Here is a 26,943-nt window from a genome sequence, read left to right as displayed (position 1 = left end):
ATCTATTGGACACTCAAAAACCATTCCCATGTATAACAGTACTCAGAAGTAATGGATTACATGAGAACATCGTTATGAGCTACTTCTTTCATGCACAATGACACTTTTTAGTATGCAGGATTGAGCATTTACATAATGAATCAGTTGATGAATTCTATCTACAAATATTCTGAGATGATGTCATCCAGTCCAATGGCTTTAATTACCACACCTACGCTGAAGGTTCCCAAATCTCCAGCCTGAATTCTTTCCTGAATCCAGACTTAATTCCCATTTATCATCTCCCACTTGAATATCTAATAGGTATTCTTAAGTTAACATGTTCAAATCAAACTCCTGATTCCTGCCTACCTCCAACCCCTGCCCCAAATCTTTTTTTGTCTTTGTCTTTTTATTATTACTATTATTTATTTACCTCAGTCTTTACATCTTAGCTCCATTTTACCAGAGGCTCAGGTCCAAAATCTGGGAGGCATTCTTGATTACTCCCTTTCTCTTCAGAACCACATCTAATCAATCCATCAGCAAATCTTTCAAAATATATCCACAGAAGCCTGTATAGGTGGCCCGTAACTATAGCCCCAGCTTGTCATAGGGTAGAAGGATCTCTTGAGCCCAGGAGTTTATTTAAGGCCAGTCTGGGTAACATAGCAAGACCCCATCTCTAATTTTAAAAAAATCCATAATCACCACTTCCAGTGCCTATGCCCTCACCCAGGCCACCATCATCTCTCACTTGAAGTAGGACAAGAGCCTCCACTTAACCCTATACAGCTTATTTTTTTGGAGGATGGGGAGGCAGGGTTTCACTCTGTCATCCAGGCTGGAATGCAGTGGTACAACCTTGGTTCACTGCAACCTCCACCTCCCGGGCTCAAGCTATCCTCCCACCTTAGCCTCCTGAGTAGCTGGGACTACATGTGTGTGCCACCACCCTTGACTAATTTTTTGTATTTTTGGTACAGATGGGGTTTTGCCATGTTGCCCAGGCTGGTCTTGAACACCTGAGCTCAGATGATCCATTGGCCTCAGCCTCCCAAAGTGCTGGGATTACAGGCGTGAGCCACCACACCTGGCCAGTTTATTCTTAATATAGCAACAAGAGTGATTCTGCTAAAACATAAATGATATAATCTCACTGTTCCATTCAAAATCCTCCAAAGGTTTCCCATCTTACCCAATATAAGAAATTATAAAAGCTTTGCATCACCACTGCTCTAATGCCCTCTCGCATAGGGCTTTCTTACTCTCTCTATTCCAGTGACACCAGCCTTCTTTCTGATACTTGAACACAACAAGCATACTTCCACCTTAGGCACCTTACATTGCTGTTCTTTTGGACTGGATCATTATTTCTCCACATACACATATAACTTATATCTTCACATCCTATAAGCCTCTGCTCAAATATCATATTGCAAAGACTTTCCCTAACTTCCTTCATCTAAAATAGCATCAATCCCATCTCAGTCACTCTCAATTCCCTTACCATGAGCTAAAGGAACATTAGTTTCTATAGATGTTAGATAGCAGTTGAGCCAGGACCAATTTTCAGCAAAGAATATAATAAAATAATTTGTTAAATAGTTATAACAGGTACAACCAACTCCACACTTCTGTATATTCCCCTACCATAATATTCATCACATTTTATGCCATTATTTATGAAATTAGTGTCTTACCCACAAGACTACAAGAGAAAGAACCAGTTTCTTACATTGCTCTTTACTAGCATTTGATCATTAGAGCTAATACTTCTTGGGCACTTAGATGGAGTCTTGCTCTGCTGCCCAGGCTGGAGTGCAGTGGTGCAGCGGTCTCAGCTCACTGCAATCTCAGCCTCCTGGGTACAAGTGATTCTCCTGCCTCAGCCTCCAGAATAGGTGGAACTATAGATACATGCCACCACACCCGGCTAATTTTTTATATTTTTAGAAGAGATAGGGTTTCACCATGTTGGCCAGGCTGGAGTTGAACTCCTGACCTCAAGTCATCCACCCGCCTTGGCCTCTCAAAGTGTTGGGATTACAGGCGTGAGCCCCCACACCCAACCCCTTCTTGGGCACTTAATATGTATCAGGCCCTGTTCTATTTAATGAGTACTTTAAATGTATTACCTCATATAATCCTCGCAATAAAAAATGAGGGAGAACATCATCTTCATTATAAAGAAAACAAAAATAGAAGGGGTAAGTTACTTGCCCAAGGCTATAGAGGCAGTAGAGTCAGGATTCAAACTACCTCCAGACCCTGTATCTGTAACTGCTATGCCAGACTGGCTCTTAGTTGGCTGATGGGATAGAATGCCAGGGGAGAGGGCTTGTTTAATGTAATTAGATTCAGGCTCCCTGAGGAGGTAACATTTGAGCTGAGAGTTCAATGACGTCGATCCTGCCAGGTGACTAACTGGGTAAACAGTGTTCCCGGCCTAAGAAATACAAGACAGAAATGGACTAAGGACAGAACTAAGCAGGGGAATAGGGAAGGGAGGTAGGGAGAGAGAGACAGTGCCAGAAAAGACAGGTGCTAAATAACCAGAAGAGTGTTAGGTAATGAAGATAAAGAGATGGGGGAGAAGTCTGCATTTGGGGGCCTTCATAAGGAGTTGGTTTTATTTCAATAGCACTGGAAAAGAGGGTTAAAAAAGTGAGTGCTGTAACTGAAAGGCTGAGTGTCCTACCCCAGCACTTGCTACTGAGGACACTCAGAATTAGTCCTCTTCACCTGAAGGTCACCATGATCTCTTGAGGGAAAAACAAAATTTGTTACGGTGGTTAGGGAGATGATAAATAAAATGATAAGACAGGACCACATGACTGTAGCTAAACTTGCTGCTGGCTGATGGCAGTGTTGGGACATAGGCATAAGAACATCTTCTATAAAAGCAATAGCTACAATGTTACAGTAGCAACCCCGGAACAAACACTGCTAAAGATCACATTAGTCTTCAATGCCACTTTCCGGGATAAACAGAAGAGAAGAAAATCCACAAGAACAATGAAACCAATCACTTAAGCAACAGCTGAACCCTTTCAGAGAGCAACCGTGGCTCTGGATACCATCGCTAGAGTCCTGTTTAGGACATGCTTCACAAATGCATATGTTTTAAAAATGGTACTCAGAAAACTATCAAAGGGGAAACCCAGTACGCCTACTCAATGGCATGTTTTAATATATACATGCATGGCACAGCACTTTACTGAGAAATGTGTCTGAGCTCTATCGCCAATTGGTATAAGGACTGTGGGAAAGTAAATGAACTTCTAAGGGCCCTAGCTTCTTTATTTGTAAAATGTGAGCCTAGAGTAAGATGTATTTCAATTCTTACATATACAAGCACACACACACCTCTATGACTCTGCACATACTACAAATCCAAAGGCATGACTCTGTTAAATGAAAATAAGCAAGGGAAGTGTTGCAGTATTTTAATATGTGGGCTAAGTGTAATGAAATGAAATCAACATATAGCTAAAGAGGACAAAAGCTGACTAAATTTTGGGGCTATATGTCAAATATTTATATACACAGATTACCAGATAACTGTATATTACATTCTTAGGATATGTATATATGAAGTATTAGTTAAAAATGTAACAACCATTCAAAAACAAAACATGGGAAATTACATCAGGAAGCTTCAATTCTAATTGGCTCTTCAATTACGCTCTACAATATTCTATACTTATCAATTATTTGGGTTTTGGATTTATTCACTACAAAATTGTGAAACTAAGTAACCTTCAATTCTTAAATTCTACATATTACTTGCCATGATTTCTTTTATAAGACAACTTAGATATAGCAATGGGTAGTGTATGAAGCTTAGGTTGGGCATCAGTCAATATTTAACATGGTATATTCATATTACACATGAAGACTTATTGAACACTTTCCCTTTAGAATTTTTAAATCAGAAATACTCAAAGGTAAGAAGCTGTCCAGAAATAAATTAGTTGTACTCAACGGTGACGTTACTTTCTAAGGAACAACTACTACCTGGACTTTTCACAATATTCTATGCTTTATTTTCACGCTTACCTACAAGAAAAAAAAAAAATCAAAACTTTTTACACCCTTTTTAATTATGTATTCAAGTTAGAAAAAGGAGGCTGTCAAAAAATTACCTCTAATTTCTATGAAATTAGATGAAGTTTTTTTCATTATTTAAACAAATATATCAACAAAACCAATAAGCTAAACAACTTAGATATAAAACATCAAAAGTTTCAGAGGCCATATTTAACTTAACTTTCTTAAGGGTATTTATTCCTCCTTACCTGATGAAGAACTTCCAGGGTAACAGGGTAAAAGAGGTTTTCAATAATTATTCGAAGCACAGGGCTCTGCCCAGGTAGGACTGTGCCTTCATTGGAAGGACCTCCAGAAAGGGCCAGGCTTCCTGATTGGACGGCACTGACAGCCTGCAGTGCAGCTTGGGCTCGCTATAGAACAACCCAAAATGAGAACTTTTGATTATACAGACGCATTATATGAATCCTAAAATTTAGTTGACGTAAAACAGTATGAAGCAATATAGTTAAGTAAAACAAGATTTATCTACTCTGTCTGGAGATACATATCCTAAATTTGTAATCAGTCAACAGTCAAACACCTCCCTGCATACCACAATGACACAGTATTTTTAAAAGGTGCTTAAATTTACTTGAAGAATAAAAACACATGGATAAAAGGAGAAAATCTGGATATAATTTTTATTTCCTAATTTTTAAAAGACAATGGGGGAAGAAATATGAAAGCAACATTAAAGACTATGGCATGGGATGTTTACACCCAAGCAAGGGTAGTCAAGACAAACTTCTAAATATTCTCCACTAAAAGAAACCAAGGGACTCTAAAAGAATAGCTGATTCCAGAACTGGGGCCCAGAAATCACAAGAAGAGTATAAAATATTTTTGTTTTGGGGCAGGGGGAGGGAGCGTTGATCAGAATGCAAGGAAATGTTCAAAGAATGATAGGGCTATTCCAAAAGGACATAGAAACCAGCTTGAAGGGGCCTGCACTGGCCAAATCTAGGACAATCTGTGTATCAAAATAATAACTGCTAAAAACAGAAAATCCATCAAATAACATAGGAAACCTTTAGTCCATACTGATATAAATCAACAGCTGATAAGGAACAGTGTATTTACATAGTCTTAAAGTACCTGCCCACAAAATACTACTTTTCCCCCAAGTAACAACTTTATAGCGGAGAAGGCTGGCAAACACCACCCTAATCAAGTGATCAAAGAGCCCATCATTACTAACACAACAAATGGAAATTTTATAATGCAATGAAAAGAGCATTACTTCTGTGATGTTCTGTCAAAGACAGATACTCTGAATTGAATCACAAGGAAACATCAGACAAACTCAAACTGAGGGACATTCTTGAAAATAAATTGCCTATAATTTTCAACAGTGTCAAGGTTATGAAAGGCCCTAAAGGAGACTAAAAATACATTACAATTAAATGGAAATGTGATTCTAACTGAATCCTTTTGCTATAAACAAATATTACTGGGTCCATTAGCAAAACATAAATGGGGTATGAGGAATGGAGGGAACTTATGTATCAATGATAACTTGCTGATGTTGACTGTTGTATTCTGGTTGATAGAAGAATGTTCTTGTTTGTAGGAAATGCAGGCTAAAAATATTGGACAGGAAAGAAGGACCAGAGTGGCATCTTATTCTCAAAAGCCTCAAGAAATCAAAACTCCTTTGTACTATAATGGAAACTTTTTTCTAAGTTTGTGATTGTCTCAAAATTTAAAGCAACTATTATTACTTTGGGGCCACAGAGCAAGGTGTTGTCTCAAAAAAAAAAAGTGTGTCTGATGCTAAAAATTATGAAGGAGCAGAATTCCTATTATGGGAAATAATTTTAAAATGTTTGGGTAACAAACTCTTTGGAATAGTTAAATTAATAAAGGAAATAATAGCAGTAGTATGATCAGGAAAACAAATTTAATGTGGGATAAGGAGAAATGTATACTTCATGTAAAATTTAAAAATGCCTGGAATATGTAAAGAAGGTATTTCTCAGATTGAGAAGATGAAAATTAACATACAATAAAAATGCACAGATCTTAAGTGTTAAGTTTGATTGTTTTTTAGAGAAAATCCTTCTATGGTCATCTCATGGCAGATTTATAAACTTTCATCCACAAGGTCAAGAAAAGCTGCATATAATAATGACTCCTATTAACATGACCATTTCTCAAATGCTGTATCTCAGAATATGACCTAAATTTTACAGTTGTGACTTTAGTTTAAATCAAGGAAACAAAACACTTAATATTCACCTGACCTTCTGGCAAGTACAATCATAAACTGGAAAAGTAAAGTGCATATTTTGGGATAGCTTGCTATTCAGAGAACAAAAAGGAATGAAACACTCATCTATCAGCTTTCTGGGAATGTCAGAATAAAAAGATACTACAGTACTTTAAAAATATCAAACCGGTATCTGCAAGTTGGACGTTAGGTTTGATGTAGGACTTTGAATTTTTAAAAAATTATTGCATTTTATCAAACATCAATGCATAAAAGTTGTACAAAAGCAACAAGATGGAAAAAGTATTGGGAAGAAATGAAGGCTATCTCAGAATAAACTAGGTCATTTAGGCTGGCTTTGGTTGCCAAGCAACTGGGATTTCTCACTTTCTCTTTGGAATAATCTAATCTTTTAAGATTTATTAAATTGTTTTTTCCCTTCAAGGTTTATAGTAACATATTTAGGAATCACACTAATGAGAAAACTGCAGGATTTACATGAAGGAAAATTAAAAACTCTACTGAAAGACATAAAAGAAAACAAACAAAATATAACTTTCTTCTTAAAAGAATCAGAGTAATATAATTAATGTGCATAATTAATTATCTCAAATTAACTTACAACATCAACCCAATTCCAAGTGTGTTTTTTGGGGGACAGGAGTTACCAAAATAATTCCAAAATTTATCTGAAGAAATACGCAAGACATATTAATCAGTTAATTTCTGAAAAAAGAGTAAGAAATAAGATCTTGCTCTGCAATACATTAAGTCTTAGGAGCCGGGCGCAGTGGCTCACGCCCATAATCCTAGCACTTTGGGAGACAGAGGCAGGTGGATCACCTGACGTCAGGAGTTCCAGACCAGCCTGGCCACCATGGAAAAACCCTGTCTCTACTAAAAATACAAAAATTAGCTGGGCGTGGTGGCTAGCACCTATACTCCCAGCTACTCGTGAGGCTAAGACAGGAGAATCGCTTGAACCCGGCGGGCGGGGGGTGGGGGATGGGAGCAGAGGTTGCAGTGAGCCGAGATAGTGCCACTTCACTCCATCCCGGGCAAAGAACAAAATTCTGTCTCCAAAAACAAACAAAAAACAACAACAACAAAAAATTAAGCCTTAGGGCACAGACGTGGAAATGGAATCCAAGCTTTTGGAATTCAAAAGGTAGTAAAGGTTAAACATAGAATGCATAGCATGTCAGCAGCACACACATGAGGGTAGAACAAGACATGCAAGCAGAACGTATAAGCATGTTAGACGAGACTGTGCATGAGTGTGTGTACATATGATCAGCAGGCATAGAGTGTGTGTAGAAAACTAATATATGACAAAGGACAAGTTTCACATTAGTAGATAATAAATGAGTTATTCAAAAATAATGCAGGAGAAACTGGTCTCTTGGAGTAAAAAAAGACTGAACCCTTACCCTCATTCCTACATCCAAAAAATTCCTAATAGAAATAAGAACAACTACAACACAGAAGTATTAGAAGAAAACATACGTAGATTCTTTTTTTAATCTTGGTGTACTAGATCTTTCTGAGCATGGTACTGAAGTCAGAAAAGATTGTATTATGACATCCTAAGAGCTTTGACCATATATTTAAAAATTCATAGAGACTGAAGGTAGAATGGTAGTTGCCAGAGGTGGGAGGGAGGAAGGAATAGGGAGTTACTGTATAATGGATAGAGTGTTTCAGTTTGAGGTGATGGGAAATGGCATCTAGAGACTAAGTGTGGTGGTGACTATACAACAATGTGAGTGTACTTAATGCCATTAAACTGTACATTTAAAAATGGCTGAAATGGTAAATTTTATGTCGTGTATATTTTACTACAATAAAAAATGGGGAAAATGGCACTAACAGAAATCAGTATAAGTATTTTACAAATTATCAAATAAAAGTAAAACATAAGATAGTATTACTCATTTGCTCATCCATTATATTGGTGGCACTCTAAGCACATAATCTCTACAGAAAGCAATCATGCAACATATACCAAAATTTAAAATATGTACATGCTGTGTCTCAGCAATTTCATACATATACATTGGAATACACTTTGTCTTGCACGGCAATATACATTGTATTGGATTGGAATATGCTGTATTGGAATATACACTGGAAACAACTTCGGTGTATATCAAAAAGAAATTGGACGAATTATAATTCTCCTATAAAAGGGAGTATTATAGTCATTTAAAGCTGATGAGGTAATGCTATATTTGTTGTAATAAACCCATGTCCATAACATTACACAAAAAAAGATTTCAAAACATTTTGTGTAAAATTAGATATATAGACATCTGAATACGCACCGAATATTACCACTAGTTATTAGTTATCTCTGGGTAACTGGATTGGTTTTGGTTCTTTTCTCTTTTACTTTTCTTGATTGAATGGTGTACCAAAAGCATGTATCCTATGTACAACTTGTAATGACAATTTTTCATTTTAAAAAGTCTATTCTGTTCATCTAATATTGTATTTATTGTAAGCTTATATAGTTTATTACATGCCATTAATATTGCCTAAAATAAGTTAAGGATTATATGCAGTAAATGTCGCTGTTTCAAACAATGTGGAAAACAAATCTCACCAGCTAACATTATACTGCCTTTCAACACAAAATCAGAGAGCTGGAGGAGTTCTTTGCCTAGAGCAAGAATACAGAGGCCAAACATGCCCTTAAAATCATAATTTAAAAAAAACCCACTTTCTTTTTTTTTTTTTTGAGACAGAGTCTCGCTCTCGCCCAGGCTGGAGTGCAGTGGCACGGTCTCGGCTCACCGCAAGCTCCGCCTCCCAGGCTCACGGCATTCCCCTGCCTCAGCCTCCTGAGTAGCTGGGACTACAGATGCCCGCCACCACGCCCGGCTAATTTTTTTTGTATTTTTAGTACAGACGGGGTTTCACTGTGTTAGCCAGGATGGTCTCGATCTCCTGACCTCACGATCCACCCGCCTCGGCCTCCCAAACCGCGCCCGGCCAAAAACCACCTTCTTATAATGTATTTACTTTGTGTATAAAGATTTTCTGTCCTTAAATAACTTCAAATTATTATACTATTTTTAACCACTTAAAAATCAACATGGGAAGACACAAAAGACTCAATGTGTGCTACACCAAAATAACAGAAAAATGGGTACGAAATATTGCTATGCTACATTTCACATTCATCTTGAGGAGTCAAAAATCATTTAATAAACAATTCTAAAAATTTTTTATTAAGGTGTTAAATTCCATTACTTAATTCACTCAATTTCTCAATGCTTTTGTTAGAGTCTGTAAAAAGATGATTGAAATGAATGATTAAGTTCCTTTCAGATCTGAGATTTTAAGATGTACATAACAATAAATATTTTTTCTCCTTTTTTACTGTGAAAACAGTTTCAAGAGAAAAAATTAACTTCTATTTCTAAATGGCACTGCTTTCTTATTCTTAAGAATTGGGGGGAAGAATTTACATATACAATTATGACTAGTAAAGTATCCTAAAATGAATAAAAGCACATAATTTTTCTTCATCTGTAAAGTATGTAAGTTATCATACCATGTGTTCCCATACCTATTTTTAAAAACATCTTTAATACTTACAGCTTGATTAGGTAGATTGTCAGTCTTAAGTTCTCTGTGATTGGAATACTGAATATAAACAGGCTGGCTTCGAAGGTGAGGAGTAATAGGAGTGTAATAATTCACCATAGTAACGGCAGCTTCCTCAGAAGCCATTTCTAAGAAAGCCTGCAATAAACACAAGAAGGTAAAGTGAAAGCTCATCTTTTTGAAAGACAGTTAAGATATATTTTGCCATTCTAGCTTGCTCTAAACCCATGCATTCTCAAGTAAAATGACATTACCCCCAAGGGGAGGGAAAAACAAAAAAACACCTTTGCTTCAAAATATCATGGACGGTAATTAAAAACATCTAAAAAGTTGGGTTCACTGAAGAACTTGAGAAGCCAGGCGTGGTGGTTCACAACTGTAATTCCAGCTACTTTGGGAAGACAAGGTGGGAGGACTGCTTGAGCCTAGGAGTTCAACAGCAGCCTGTGCAACACAGCGAGAACCCATCTCTACAAAAAATTTAAAAAATTAGCGGGGCATGGTGGCACATGGCTGTGGTCCCAGCTACTTGGGGTGGGAGGGTGAGGGAGGGGCTGAGTAGGAGGACTGCTCAAGCCTGGAAGGTTGAGGGTGCAGTGATCCATGTTTGCATGACTGCACTGCAGCATGGGTAACAGGAGTAAGACACCGTCTCAAAAAAAAAAAAAAAAAAAAAAAAAAAGGATTTAACTGCCAGTTGATTAAGGGATTTTATGCAGTTTTTGGTTTTCCTTTTATTTCTGTTTCTTTTAAAATCTAGAAATAATTAAAAAGATGAAAATAAATGTGTACATCACCATTGTAAACGGATGCTTTCAGCGGCTGTGATTTAAGTTTATCATTAAAAACAGTGAGGCTAAGGCTGGGCACAGTGGCTCAGGCCTGTAATCCCAACACTTTGGGAGGCTGAGGCAGGTGGATCACCTGAGGTCAGGAGTTCAAGGCCAGCCTGGCCAACACAGTGAAACCCTGTCTCTACTAAAACTATAAAAATTAGCCAGGAATGACTGTCGGGTGCCTGTAATCCCAGCTACTCAGGAGGCTAAGGCAGGAGAATCACTTGAACCCAGGAGGCGGAGGTTGCAGTGAGCCGAGATCGCGCCATTGCACTCCAGCCTGGGTGACTGAGCGAAACTCTGTCTCAAAAAAAAAAAAAAAATTTGATGCTAAAAGGCTACAATACATAAACAGATATGAAATTTAATGGGGGCAATTGGGGGTAAAAAGGCTAAAAACCGTCTTTAGGGGAGGAGAAAGAAAAAAACAGAGGAAAAAACATTGAGAAACACTGCTTTAATAATACCCAGAGTCTTAAACAGAGATGGGGCAAAATGGTTTATTCTCCTTTTACCCTTTTCAAAAACAGCCATTTATGAATAAAATTAATAGAGCATTCACTTTTCTTCAGTAAGAGTTTTATTATCTCATACTTTACCAACATATGTGATAGTAAGAAATGAGAACTAGCATGATATGGTAGAAAGGGAACTTGATTAAAATCTATGCCTGGCTATGACACCTTACTCATTAACACCTCTGAGCCTTAGTTTCCTCATCTGAAACATGAAGCACTGCCTAACAGGATCTTTAAGTCTCTTTGTAGCTCTAACATGAGATGATTTTTATTTGAGATCATTTTTAATTCCTGTTAATTGGACTGTATGGGATTTTTCAGAATAAAACTATTAAACTCAGCCTCTGAAAAGCATCCTTGTAAAATGGTGATCAATACTCTGGTTTTTCTTCAGATGGTATAAATCTTTCGCCTTCTACTCACATGATGGTGCACACTTTAGATTTGCCTTTTTAAGTGTTTCTAGGAAGAAACAAGAAAAAAACCAAGAACCACATAAAACCAGTTAATTAAGTGGCAATTTTCCAATTCCAAATCTTTTTTTTTTTTTTTTTTTTGAGACACAGTCTCACTGTCACCCAGGCTGGAGTGCAGTGGCGTCATCTCGGCTCACTATACCCTCCGCCTCCTGGGTTCAAATGATTCTCCTGCTTCAGCCTCACAAGTGGCTGGGATTACAAGCGCATGATACCACGATCCCGGCTACTTTTTGGGTTTATAGTAGAGACAGGGAGTCGCCATGAAGGCTGGTCTCGAACTCCTGACCTCAAGCGATCCACCCCAGTCGGCCTCCCAGAATGCTGGGATTACAGGCGTCACCAAATCCTTCTCCGTACTCAATGTTTCAAATGCTTCCAGTTAACACCCATGTTACATTTTGAAAAAAGGTTACATATAAATATGTAAAGGTATTTCCTGTATTTTACATGTTTATATACATACACACACGTGCACACACATATCAACATGGTATCTACATCTTCATGTCACATTTACTTGTATGTATGGAATCACACTAAACTGGCCAGAAAAGAGTGCTGTTTGGGGAATATCAAGTTTTACTTTAAATAATTCTACGCTTTTGAATTTTTTTAATAAACATATGAAGGATTTTTAATTTTTTAAAGGTTTCCCAAGATAAGAATCATGATTAAGCATTCCTTAAAAAGGCATCTGAAATTCCAGTCTAAAATAATGGGAAACCATGCGTGCAGCATTGACAGACAGCATTATCTTAAGTTACTAAGAATTCTCCCCATTCCACACCCTCTCTCTATCCTTCAACCCTCAAAAAACATTGTGAAGAAAATTTTTCAGTGATCTCCTTACCATATTACCCACCACTACCACCAACTGCCCCCAACTCAGACTCACATGGCTTTAGTGTTCCCAGGGCTTAGGTTCCTTTTTTTGTATTTGTTTTTTGAGTAGGAGTCTTGCTCTGTAGCCCAGGCTGGAGAGCAGTAGCGTGATCTTGGCTCACTGCAACCTCTGCCTCCTGGGTTCAAGCAATCCTCGGCTCACTGCAACCTCAGCCTCCCGAGTAGCTGGGATTACAGGTGCACGCCACCACACCCGGCTTATTTTTGTATTTTTAGTAGAGAAGGGGCTTCACCATGTTGGCCAGGCTGGTCTTGAACTCCTGACCTCAAGTGATCCGCCCACCTCAGCCTCCAAAAGTGCTGGGATTACAGGCAAGAGCCACCGTGCTCAGCTTTAGGTTCCTTTTTAAGTACTGAGGCATTCATTAAAACACAGACATGCACATATATGTCATATTTAATTCTGAGGCACAATCTGAGTATCCCTTATCCAAAATGCTTAGGAACAGAAGTGTTTTAGATTTCAGATTTTGAAATATTTAATATTTGCCTTAGATACTTACTAGCTGAGCATCCCTAATTCAAAAATCTGGAATCCAAAATGCTCCAGTGAGCATTTCCTTTGACTGTTATGGTGCTCAAAAAATTTCAGATTTAGAGCACCTCATTTTCAGATTAGGGATATTCAACCTTTATCATAAAATAAAGACAGGCGTAGTGGCTCACGCCTATGATCCCAATACTTTGGGAGGCTGCAACAGGCAGATCACTTGAGGTTAGGAGTTTGAGACCAGCCTAGCCAATGTGGTGTAACCCCTTCTCTACTAAAATCACACACAAAAAATTAGCCAGGTGTGGTGGCAGGTGCCTGTAATCCTAGGTTCTCAAGAGGCTGAGGCAGCAGTATCACTTGAACCTGGGAGGCAGAAGTTGCAGTGAGGTCAAGATCACACCAGTGAACTCCAGTGTACTCCAGCCTGGGCAACAGAGCGAGACTCCGTTTCAAGAAAGAAAAAAAAGAAAAAGAAAAAGAAAATAGTTTATAATCTTCAAATACAGAATATTTTTTAAAAATAAGGGACAAAGGACCAATTATTCAAATTATGGAAATCTGAGAACTTCCTACCCTGAGTCAATATTGATTTAAGTCATTCAAGTGACTTGATATCTGTAGTCACTGTACTAATAGTAGATACCTGAAGAATGACTCAGGAAAAACTGAGCTGGCAAAAGCCCCTTGACATTTATATTTTATAGTATACATAGTTTCCTCTTAACAGGAATAAGATACTTACAAAGCTTTAAGGTGGTAGATTTTGTCCCCCATCTCACTCTTTTTATTTTTTATTTTTTATTTTGAGACAGAGTCTCACTACACTGGACCGCAGTGGCATGATCTCAGCTCACTGCAACGTCCACTTCCTGGGCTCAAGCAATCCTCCCATCTCAGCCTCCCAAGTGGCTGGGACTACAGGTGGGTGCCACCACACTTGGCTAATTTTTTACAATTTTTGTAGCAATGAGGTCTCACTATACTGCCCAGGCTGGGTCTTGAACTCCTGAGCTCAAGTAATCCTCCTGCCTCAGCCTCCCAAAGTGGTGGGATTACAGGCATGAACCACTGTGCTCAGCCTTTGTCGCCCTATTTTAATGATTAGTTATAAACTATAGATATTAACCGTTCTGAGTCCTCAAAATACTGGTAAGAACATCTCAAATTTAAAACGCAGAAACCACTCCTGATCCAAATCAACACAAATTTCTAGTTAGACAATTCAATTCTTTTTTTACTATAGAAGAACATATTTATTTATTCATCCATCCATCCATCTATCCATCCATCCATTTTTTTAACAGATAGGGGTCTTGATATGTTGCCTGGGCTGAAATGCAGTGCCTATTCACAGGCACGATCCCACTACTGATCAGCACAGGAGTTCTGACCTGCTCTGGTTCTGGTCTGGGCCGGTTCACCCCTCCTTATGCAGCCTGGACCATACTGATGCCAAACTTAGTGTGGATACCAGATCGGCTTAGTACACTACAGCCCAGAATGCCCAGACTCAAGCAATCCTTGAGGCAAGTGCCACCAAGACCAGGCACAAGAGCATTTAATTAGCAAGCATATATCAACCATTTCAACTTATGTATAAAACATTTACAATTTATAAAATATGCATTTGTTACCAACAAAATTTACTGAACACAGGAAATGGCAAGTATCTCTAAATCAAACTATTTGTTTTCAGTTACCTTACTTGTCAAATGTTTCCACATAAAGTCTAGAAAAGCCGTATTAACTGGACAGATGTTAAACATGATGTATAACTGTACCAACCAAATGTAACAAGTGAACCAATGAAATGCTCCAAATGAACTACCAATGCTCTATGAAACAGTGATGTTAGCCATGTGACAGTGGATGAAACATCACAAATCAACCCACAATAAACAAATAAAACTCCCCAAATAAATAAAAATTGCACGATCTTAAAACAGCAAAACTGACTTCAAGTCATTTATACTATTTAAAGGTAAAAATGTCCGTGATGTACTTTGAAGCCATTATCCACTTGTGTCAGTAATATATTTTTTCTAATTTTTCTAAGACAACAGGATAAAAATGATCAAGGTAGGAAAAACAGCTATGGCAACTAGCTTGTTTCTAACTGTTTTTAAATCATCTTTCAACAGACAATTTGTAAACAATAATATTCACTGTATGGGCATATTTCTGCAAACTCCTTTCTAAATGTTAAGAACATACTCAATTTCTAACATCAGTCACATAAAGGAAAAGCTAAACAATATATCTGGAATATGATTCTTGTCACAGGATTTTCTTTAAGTATATAGAACTGAAAATTTCATGTGCTAAAATAATTGCTTCCACTTAGAGTCCAGTAATTATTTACATTTTATTTAAGTATCTAGTCAAAAAGTCCAATTTTCATAGTACAGAGTGGAGAGACAGCCAAAAGTCACTACCCAGAGGAAGGCTGGGAAAAATAATCCCCATTTGGCCCCTGACACTCCATCCTCCAAATGCCCTGAGAAAAGTTATCACTCAACGAGCAGATCTAGTGACTCAAATCAGAATCTCCTGCTTAAGTGCATTTACTAAAAAGATATTTTCTAAACAGGATTTGTGATCAAAACACAAGCAATTAACATAACACTTACAGTTAGCTTACCGATAAAAATAAACCCAGAATCAGTAGCAGAGACAAAGAAAATTATGATGTTGCCTGCTCAGCCTTTCACAGGCAATTAGCCATTAGACATGGCCATGTGGTCTCTGTTCAAATCATGCAAACCATACTATTCTCAGTAGTAGCAATTGTGTTAAAATAACGATCTAACTGGCAGGGATGCACGGTCTCCAAAGGATTTAAGACAAATGTGGAAATACAACAAGGGCCAAATATTAAGGCATGTTACTTAACTTCTCCAGATCTTAGTAACCTCATGTGAATTAAAGAGGTTATTAAATAAGTGATTTACTAAATATAGGGAACTCAGACATCATCATCCAACCTCTTTCATGCCCAATGCTTACTAATCTATTTATTTATAAATGTATTTACCATGTGTTTCTTAAACCTATTATTTATCAAAAGCAGATGAAACAGTAATACATCACAATGTACTACAAAATACCTAGGGCCTAGATTTGTTGTCCTCTTCTTTACAGTAATAAACAGTATAAAAGATTTTTAGGACGGCCAAAAACTTGCAAAGAACTAAAGAATTCATTCCAGTGGGGTCTGAGTTGGAACAAGAGGACATACAATTATTAAAATCAACATGACAAGTATTATATTTTTTGTCATGGTCACCACAGAAACAAGTTTCCTTATTCATCTTAAGAATAACCTGTTACCTTCTCAAATGAAGACTCTTTACAGTCTCTTCTGAATTATGAAAGAAGGCACATATTAATTCTATACCTAAAATAAACTGTTAGACTTTTTGAGAGGACATTATTTTGGACTAGCCTCCTGCACTACACCCCAGCAGACCAGTCCAAATTAAAATGGAGTCACTCATGCAAAGTAAAGCAGGTAAATCCCCAAACAAACCAGTTTTTCCTGAAAACAGGAGATTCGCAGCAACCAATCAGAAAGAGCATGGCCTATCTGAATCAGCACAACAAGTCCCTACTGCTTTGACACTTACTAGAAAAGTAAAATGCAATAACCCAATGTTAACAAATTCACTTTTTAAACAATTGTCACTTCCTTGTTCCCACCTTATAAAAACCAACTGTTCTGTCTTGCCCGGTGGAACATTCATTCTATTTTAAAGAATGAAGTGTTGCTCGGTTCTCGAATCACAAATAGAAGCCAATCAAATCATGTTTAAATGTGTTGTGATTTTGTCTTTTGACAATACTATACTTTTTTTTTTTTTGGTGAGATGGAGATTTACTCTTGTTGCACAGGCTGGAGTGCAATGGCACCATCTCGGCTCACTGCATCCTCCACCTCCCAGGTTCAAGTGATTCTCCTGCCTCAGCCTCCCAAGTAGCTGGGATTACAGGCATGTGACACCACACCCGGCTAATTTTGTATTTTTAGTAGAGACGGGGTTTCACCATGTTGCCCAGGCTGATCTCGAACTCCTGACCTCAGGTGATCCGCCCACCTCGGCCTCCCAAAGTGCTGGGATTACAGGCGTGAGCCACTGCACCCGGCCGACAATACTATACATTTTTATCTAGATTTTTGAAAACTTAACTGTTCTTTAATTTGCCAAATGAGGTATAATTTATATCCTATCAGTGTTTTCTGCTAATCACAGGACATTTGATAAACCACTGTGTAATACAAAATATAAATAAAATTAAAAACAAATTTAAAAAAATATAAAATTTGTGTCTTAAGAAGAAAAAACATAAGTCAATGGATAAGAGAAATCCTGTTTCCTGTGTTACTACTGTTTGTTGCTTCCTGTTACACCCCCCCAAAAAAATCTACTTTTAAAACTAACTTATGTTCATAGTATGAAATTTTAAAAATACAGAAAAGCTCAAGAAAATAAAAATTATCAGTAATACTAACATCTGGAGATAATCACTCTTTGTCAATCTTTAAATATTACATACCTGGCTTTTTCCTTTCAACATCAAAAGATTAGTTACTTTGCCAAATGGTAGACCTAATGATATGATCTCTGCTTCGGTGACATCACATGGAATTTTTCGAAGATGGAGAACACGGGAAGGCGAACAGGGAGGTCTATCTCGTTTAAATTTCTTGCTGTCATTCCCATTAGCTAAAAAACATAAGATTCTTTTTTAAATTACTGCAACTAATTTGGGTTGACATACTACATTAATCATATTGTCACATTTAATCCTAAATGAGTTTTGGGTTTTGAACTTCAGGGAAACGTGGGGCTGATGGGGGTAGGTGGAAAAGGAGAGTAGAAAACAAAACCAGCTACCTTTTAATAAACAGGTGCTTTTGGTTTTTCACTGTGGGTATTAAATTTTTTAAAACTGAAGTCTGATTTTTAACTTCAAGGAAAAGTATGAGGGTAAATGAATTACAATTATTTCAAATACCTCTAAATACTCAACTTTTTCTTATGACTAGAGAACACTATTTATGATGTCTTTAATGTATTTTAAGGACATTTTTCTAATTTAGTCTATTGCTAAATAAATAAAATTTCAGGAAAGACTATGATAAAAATCTGGTATTTATCACATCCTAAGGAGATATGGATTTGAATTGTATATTTATTAAAATAAAGTTTATTTCTTGGGTGCTAATAGTCTTTATTTTTTAGAAGCTAAACTGTGGTTTCCTATGATAATCTTATTCCTTATTATATAACAATAATTCTTAACATTAAGTACCACCTTGCTGAAAATGGAAATTTCCAACCCCACCCAGACCTACTGAAGCAGAAGCTCCAGGAGTGGAACCCAACGACCTGCTTTAACAAGCCCTCCAGGAGATTCTATTTACCCTGAAGTTGGAGAATTACTGCTGTAAAGTAAAAAAATTCATTATCTAAGCTAAATTTATTTAAATCCTATTGTTTCAATACTGAGAATAACTAGAATTGACAAGCCTGTAAGGAACACTTAAGTTTATGCAAGTAAGATTCAGAAAAGTTTTTCTTCCAGAAATAGAACCAAAAGACTAAATACAAATTACTTAAAAGCTAAAAGTTTCATTCAATGTTGTTTGATCACTAAATACCCTATTTGCCACTACTCGGAGAAAAACATAATCTTTCCAAATGCCTAAAAATATCATTTCTCTAAACACTAATGAAACTTTACAATCAAATGTCTGTAACCCTAAACAAATTTCATGAGGACCAAATAAAAACTAATATAGCTATATTTCGTATCCATCCATATCTGTGGCACAGAACTCAACTTGTTTACAACTAGATAGGTTGACTTAATACCCAAACTAGCACTTGCTCCCAAATTCTCTATGTTCATGAATGCAAGCAGCATCCTCCCCAGACCTAAATGACTAACAATACCTAGAGGCCCATACGGGTCTGCGTACCTTTATATAGCAAATGCCTATGTCAGATTATGGAAAATAATTGGCACACAAATGTTTATCGGATTAATTAATCTGGAAGGCAAGAGATTCCATCTCCTCCTCTCCCTTATCAATCACCAAGAAATACTAATTTTCCCTCCAAAATGACTACTGATTATATTCTTTCATTTCCACTCTCAAAGTCACCAACCTCACCCTGATCTTGCCCCCACTTCAGCTCTCCCTTACTCTAATTTCACTCTCCCTGCTTCCCATATTCTGGGGATCCAGTATCATATCAACGTTAACTAAAATAGTGTATCAGGCCCGGCACAGTGATTCACGCCTGTAATCCCAGCACTTTGGGAGGCTGAGGTGGGCTGATCACCTGCAGTCAGGAGTTCGAGACCAGCCTGGGCAACAGGGCAAAACCCCATCTCTACCAAAAAAACCCAAACAAACAAACAAACAAAAAAATTAGCAGGATGTGCTGGCGTATGCCTGTAATCCAGCTACTTGGGAGGCTGAGGCAAGAGAGTCACTTGAACCCAGGGGGAGGAGACTGCAGTGAGCTGAGATTGCACCACTTGCACTCCCTGTCTCAAATTTTGAGACTCTGTCTCAAAATAACGTAACGTAACATAACATAACATAACATAACATAACATAACATAACATAACATAACATAACATAACATAACATAATGTATATCGTGTCATTATTCTGCTCCAAAAACCTAAACAGGCACCAAATACCTAAACAGGCACCAAATACCTAAAATGTCATTTCACTTCTAACTTTCAAACTGTTTTCACTTACGCTGCCTCATTTGAGTCTCATAAATACCCAAACTACAGTGTAAAGGTAATTTCTTTTTTTAAACCACAAAAATTTCAAAGTGTCTTACTACTCCTAGAAAAAGGTAAGTAACTTGACACTGACAATGTAAATTTACAAAGGCTTACATGGATTGAGAATAACAAATGATAACACTGTCACTAGAGTAAAACAACAAACATCAGAGTCCTGGACGGGGGCGAGAGTTGAACAGGGAATGTCTTTTTGGCACCCTCCCTGCAGGCATAGAGAGCTAAACAATACCACCACCAACGTGGCCTTGCTCAACCAGCATAAGGAGTTACAGGACTGGAGAAAAGGACTGGAGAAACTTTCTAAAGGCATGAAGCTCCTATCAGTTTACCCAGAATATTCCAACAAGAATGAAAGAACACTAAGAAAGCTGTTTCTTTAACAGAGGTATTCTATGTTTGAGAAAATGCGAATACCGAACAAGTTACCCGAGCTCCCATTCGTGCTGCACTATCAAATAAAGACCTAAGATGACAAACTTTTACCAAGAAATGTGCAATTATAAATCACCATTTTAGGGTGTTAATTGTTCCGTATTATAAAATACCTGGGCTATGTTAAGAGCGCAGAGCTATGAAATCAGATATCCTGTTCTGAGCAAGTTATTTAATGTTACTAAGCCTCAGATTCTACTCCTGTAAAACGGGTATAACAAGAATATTTTGAAATTTTAATTTGTTCTTTTCAATATATTTTAAATGCTCAGCACAACATCTAGTACACTGTAATCAATAATACGTCTAGCATTTCTTAAGAACAACTGTTTTGCTTGGAAATTATGTTCTATTTTTTCCCAATCAAAATGGTAATTGTAAATGACAGTGATTTTTTGCACTTGATGTCCTTATTTGCCATAATTAAGAATTTGCCCCAAATTAACTGAACATATTACTACTATATGAAATCTCAAAATCTAAGAACGACTCATTTAGGTGACTGGGAAAGGGTTATATGTAAAGATTTGGTAAATAATCTGAAGATGAAGAATGTATACCATTACAAGCAATTGTATGGCCATGATTTAAAAGCCAATAGGAAACAAGGAAATTCAAATGTATTGGACACATAAATTTAAATAATTATTTTCTGTACAAAAGGACAGTTTTCAAAAATCTTAATACAAAAATAAGCATTCAAAATACTTTGCTTGTATAAATCGTGTTGTATTTTACTAAACTATACATTAAAAACTACAAAATGCCCACTACATATCAGTCACACTTCCAAAGAGCTATGTGGAAGAGGGTTTTTAAAAATTCATAATATTCCCACCTCAAAACTAGAAGAATCTGTCAGGAAAACTACTTGCGAAACATGGATTCATTTTTTAAAAATCAACTTTATGAGGGTTTACTTTAGATAGAATAAGACATCCACCCACATTTTAAATGCAGGGTTTGCTGAGTTTTGACAAATACACTCCATATAACCACCACAAAAATCAAGACATCCCAAAAAGTTCCCTAGTATCCCTTTGCAGTTAGTCCTCCCTACCAAACCCCCAACCCCCATCCCGGGCAATCTGAACCCTACAGATTACTACAGCTTTATCACCATTCTTGAAATGAGGTACCTATTTGGGGAGAATTCACATCTTAACATTTTTTTGAGTCATCTAAACCATAAACATAATGACATTTCTGCATTTATTTAGATCTTTTTAAATTTCTCTCAGTAAAGTTCTGTAGTTTTCAGTGTAATGGTCTCACACATATTTTGACACCTTTATCCCTAAGTACTTCATAATTTTTAATGGATCAGTAACACTTTAAATTTTTTGTCATAATTAATAATTGATAATATACAGAAATACAACTGACTTTGATATCTTGATCTTATATCCTACAGCCTTGCTAAATTCTTTAGTATTTCTACATACACAGTTTTCTTACTCTCAAATTTATATGCCATTTATTTATTTATTTATTTATTTATTTATAGATGGAGTCTTGCTCTGTCACCCAGGCTGGAGTGCAGTGATGCAATCGGCTCACTGCAACCCCCGCCTCCCAGGATCAAGAAATTCTCCTGCCTCAGCCTCCCTAGCTGGGATTATAGGTGCACACCACCACGCCCAGCTAATTTTTGTATTTTTAGTAGACACGGGGTTTCACCAAGTTGGCCAGGCTGGTCTCGAACTCCTGACCTCAGGTAATGCGCCCACCTTGGCCTTCCTAAGTGCTGGGATTATAGGCATGAGCCACCGTGCCTGGGCTGCTGTTTATTTATTTTATTTTTTTTTTTTTTTACAGCTTTACTGAACTAGCCAGGATTTTCTGTCTGCAAAATGTTGAATAGAATCAGTAAGACTGGGCATCCTTGCCTCGTTCTTGATATTAGGAGAAAAGCATTATCTTACACTATCGAATATAATAATGCTAAGCTGTAGTTTCATACCTTTATCAGGTTGAAAATGTTCCCTTCTATTCCCAGTTGGCTAACAATTTGGTTTATCACAAAAGGAGTTGAATTCTTTCAAATGCCTTCTCCAGATCTCTTAAGGTGAGCAGATTTTACCTTGTATTCTGTTACACTGATTTTCAAATGTAAGCACTTTGTAGAAACCCTACTTGGTCATGACACATGTACCATGATTTTTTTCCTCACTCTTCATACGTGTGTGTCTGTGTGTGTGTGTGTGTGTGTGTGTGTGTGCATATATATATATAGTGATTTTTTTTTAGTTTAGAGATCACTAGTTTGTTATAAGACAGATACAACAATTATTTACATAATGAAATATTTCAGAACTTCATTATTTCAGAAATAATGAAAGAATTATTTCCATGATGAAAGATTTCAGTGGGATGGGCAGCTTCATATTGATGCCATTTCAATGACGATTTATTTCAGTCTATATACTTTCCAAGAATGTCTAAATAAGAAAAAATCCTTGTTGCTGGGCACAGTGGCAAGTACCTGTAGTCTCAGCTACTCAGGAGACTGAGATGGGAAGATCACTTGAGGAAGAGTTTGAGACCAGCCTGGGCAACATAGCAAGACCCCGTTCTCTAATGAAAATTATTAATGCATAATCTCTATCATTTAGAATTACTTTAGTCCTCCACATTTTGGATGTACAACTTTATCTCCAACTTTCATGCTAACTGGCTGAATCTCTCCATTCTTTCCTTCAGAGCCCAATCCAACAGCTACCAACTATTGCTTACAATACTTTTCCTTGAGAATTTTCTGTAAGCATAATGCCTATAGTTTTCGTTCTACTCTTTTCAACCAATACTCAAACAGAAGAAATCTACTAAATGCTTGTCCTGCCACGACTTCCACCGCTGCAGCTTATACTCTGCTCTCACACTGCTACCACAAGCAAAAACCTCTGATTTTAATTTAATATCTTGCTAAACATTTTTATGTCAATATTCATGAAGGATATTAATCTGTAGTTTTCTTTTCCTGCAGCAGCATAATACTGGCCTCATAAGAAAAAGTGGAAAGTGTTCCCACCTCCTTTATATTCTGTACAGTCTGTGTAGGATTGGCATTATTTATTCCTTATATGTCTGATAGACTTCATCAATAAAGCCATATGGGACTGTAGTTTTCAATAACTAATTTGATTTTTTAAACAGCTATATGACTATCTGAGTTTTCTATTGCTTTTGTATCAGTTTGGGAATTTGTGTCTTTCAAAGAATTTGTGCACTTCATCTGAAGTGTCAAATTTATTAGCTTAAAATTTCATAATATTCACTGAATCTACTTAGTCAGCTAAGGCTACCACACAAAATACCACAGATTGGGTGGCTTAAACAAGAAAAATTTATGGAGGTTAAAAGCCCAAGATCAAGCATTTCTGGTGAGGGGTCTTCCTGTCTTACAAACGGCTGCCTATTTGCTGGCTGACTTTTCACGGTGTCCTCACACAGCAAGGAGAGAGGACGTGCAAGCAAGCTCTCTAGTGTCTCTTAAGTACTCTAATCCAATCCCCTCATGAGGGCCCCACCCACCTTCATCATGTAATCTAAACATTATTTCCCAAAGGTCCCAGCTCTAAATACCATCACATAGCGAGTTAGGGCTTCAACATACCAATTCTGGGAGGATACAAACATTAAGTCAATAATAATAGCCTTTTAATGACTGTAGAATCATTCTTGATACTGGCAATTTGTGTCTTTCCTTTTTTTTGAGTCTACTTAGAGGTATTATTACTAATTTTATTTACCACATAAACAACTACTGGTTTCATTAATTTTTCTCTACTTTTTTCTGTCACTGACTTTTGCTTTCATCTTTAATATTTCCTCTTTTCTATCTACTTGTAGGGTTTAACATGTTCTTTTTATTCTAGTTATAACTGGAAGCCTAGATGATTTACTTTAGACATTTTTTCTTTTCTAATATAAACATTTAAAACTACATATTTCCTTCTAAGAACAACTCTAGTGGAACCCCACAAATTTCATTAAGTTACAGTTTCATTTTATTTCTGTTCAAAGTAGCTTCGAATATCCCTTGTGACAACTTCTTTGATCAATGGGTTAAGTTTATTTATTTATTTTTTTTTACTATTTGGGAAAATTTTCCCCCAGATATTTGAAGATCTTGTTTTGATTTCTAATAGAATTCTAATGAAGTCAGATAATTTTTATGATTTTAATCACTGTTTAAAGGACTAAACTTATTTTAGGACCCGGATACAGCCTGCCTATCTTGGTGATATGGTTTGGCTGTGTCCCCACCCAAATCTCATCTAGAATTGTAATCCCATAGTCCTGATGTGTCGAGGGAGGGACCTGGTGGGAGGTGACTGGATCATGGGGGTGGTTTCCCCCATGCTGTTCTTGTGATAGTGAGGGAGTTCTCACAAGATCTGATGGTTGTATAAGTGTTTGAGAGTTTCTCATTCACACTCACTCTAACCTGCCACCATGTGAGACTTGCCTGCTTCCCCTTCTGCCATGATTGTAAATTTCCTGAGGCCTCGCCTGCCATGTGAAACTATGAGTCAATTAAACCTCTTTTCTTTATAAATTATCCAGTCTCAGCAGCTCTTTATAGCAGTGTGAGAACAGACTAATACAGTAAATTGGTACTGGTAGAGTGGGATACTGCTATAAAGATACCTGAAAATGTGGAAGTGACTTTGGAACTGGGTAATGGGCAGAGGTTGGAACAGTTTGGAGCGCTCAGAAGACAGGAAGATGTGGGAAACTTTGGAACTTCCTAGAGACTTGTTGAATACTTTTGACCAAAATGCTGATAGTGATATGGACAATGAAGTCCAGGCTGAGGTAGTCTCGGATAGAGATAAGGAACTCACTGGGAACTGGAACCAAGGACACTCTTGCAATGCTTTAGCAAAGAGACTGGCAGCATTTTGCCCCATGCTAGAGATCTGTGGAACTCTGAACTCAGATGATTTAGGGTATCTGGCAGAAGAAATTTCTAAATAGCAAAGTGTTCAATAGGTGATAGAGCATAAAGGTTTGGAAAATTCAGAGCCTGACCATGTGGTAGAAAAGAAAAATCCATTTTCTGGGGAGAAGTTCAAGCTGGCTGCAGAAATATGCATAAGTAACCAGTAGTCAAATGTTAATTGCCAAGACGATATGGAAAATGTCTCCAGGGCATGTCAGAGATCCTCATAGCATCCCCTCCCATCACAGACCTGGAGGCCTAGGAGGAAACAACGGTTTCACAGGCTGGCCTGGGCCCTGCTGCTCTGTGCAGCCTTGGAACTTGGTGCCCTGCAACCCAGCTGCTCTAGCTCCAGGAGTGGCTAAAAGGGGCCAAGGTACAGCTCACCAGTTGCTTCAGAGGGTGCAAGCCCTAAGCCTTGATAGCTTCCACGTGGTGTTGGGTCTGCAGGTGAGCAGAAGACAAGAGTTGAACTTGGGGAACCTCCACCTAGATTTCAGAGGATGTATGGAAATACCTGGATGTCCAGGCAGAATTCTGCTGCAGGGGTGGAGCCCTCATAGAGAAGCTCTACTAGGGCAGTGCAGAAGGGAAATGTGGGGTTGGAGCCCGTACATATAGTCCCTGCTTAGGCACTGCACCTAGTGGAGCTGTGAGAAGAGCGCCACGTCCTCCAGATCTCAGAATGGCAGATCCATTGACAGCTTGCACCATGCACCTGGAAAAGCCACAGGTACTCAACACCAGCTGCTGGCATTCAACACAGTCACAGGGGCTGAACCCTGCAAAGCCACAGGGGCGGAGATGCCCAAAGCCTTGGAAGCTCACTCTTTGCAAAAGCATGCCCTAGATGTGAGATGTGGAGTCAAAGGAGATTATTTTGGAGCCTTAAGATTTAACGACTGGCTAGACATGGTGGCTCACACCTATAATCTCAGCACTTGGGGAAGCCGAGGCAGGCAGATCACTTGAGGCCAGGAGTTCGAGACCAGCCTGGCCAACATGACAAAACCCCAAGTCTGCTAATAGCACAAAAATCAGCCAAGCATGGTGATGTGCACCTGTAGTCCCAACTACTCAGGAGGCTGAGGTGGGAGAATCACTTGAACGTAGGAGGCGTAGGCTGCAGTTTGCCAAGATCGTGCCACTGCATTCCAGCCTGGGCAACAGAGCAAGAATCCGTCTCAAAAAACAAAACAGAAAACCAAAAACAAAACAACAACAACAACAAAAACAAGATTTAATGACTGCCCCACTGGATTTTGAACCTGCTTAGGAGCCTATGGCCCTTGCGTTTTGATCACTTTCTCCCATTTGGAATGGGAGCATTCATCCAATGCCTGTACCCCCGTTGTATCTTCGAAGTAACTAACTTGCTTTTGATTTTATAGGCTCATAGGCAGAAGGGACTTGCCTTGTCTCAGATTAGACTTTGGACTTGGGACTTTTGGGTTAATGTTGGAATGAATTAAGACTTTGGGGGATTGCTGGGAGGCATGATTGGTTTTGAAATGGAAAAAGGATGTGAAAATTGGGAGGGGCCAGGGGCAGAATAATATGGTTTCACTCTGTGTTTCCACCAAGTCTCATCTGGAATTGTAATC

General features: G+C 37.8%; 1 protein-coding gene across 17 annotated transcripts in view; it reads right to left on the bottom strand.

Moving 5' to 3' along the window:
• The window catches only part of PTBP3 (polypyrimidine tract binding protein 3), a 159,722-nt gene that overhangs the window by 39,241 nt on the left and 93,538 nt on the right, over positions 1–26,943 (bottom strand). For 15 of the 17 annotated variants that reach the window (XM_008963242.6, XM_055117248.2, XM_003810858.5 and 12 more), the window contains 3 exons: positions 17,679–17,848; positions 9,887–10,033; positions 4,281–4,445 (listed from right to left, as the gene is read on the bottom strand). In XM_008963242.6, the coding sequence (XP_008961490.1) occupies positions 4,281–4,445; positions 9,887–10,033; positions 17,679–17,848 (482 nt within the window). The remainder of the gene's footprint in view (positions 1–4,280; positions 4,446–9,886; positions 10,034–17,678; positions 17,849–26,943) is intronic. The other 2 variants (XM_055117249.2, XM_063594264.1) reach the window with 1 other exon arrangement.

Source organism: Pan paniscus, chromosome 11, assembly GCF_029289425.2.
Source record: "Pan paniscus chromosome 11, NHGRI_mPanPan1-v2.0_pri, whole genome shotgun sequence".
NCBI lineage: Eukaryota > Metazoa > Chordata > Mammalia > Primates > Hominidae > Pan > Pan paniscus.
Note: the sequence above shows the minus strand (reverse complement) of the source record. Positions and strands in the feature narration are given on the sequence as shown.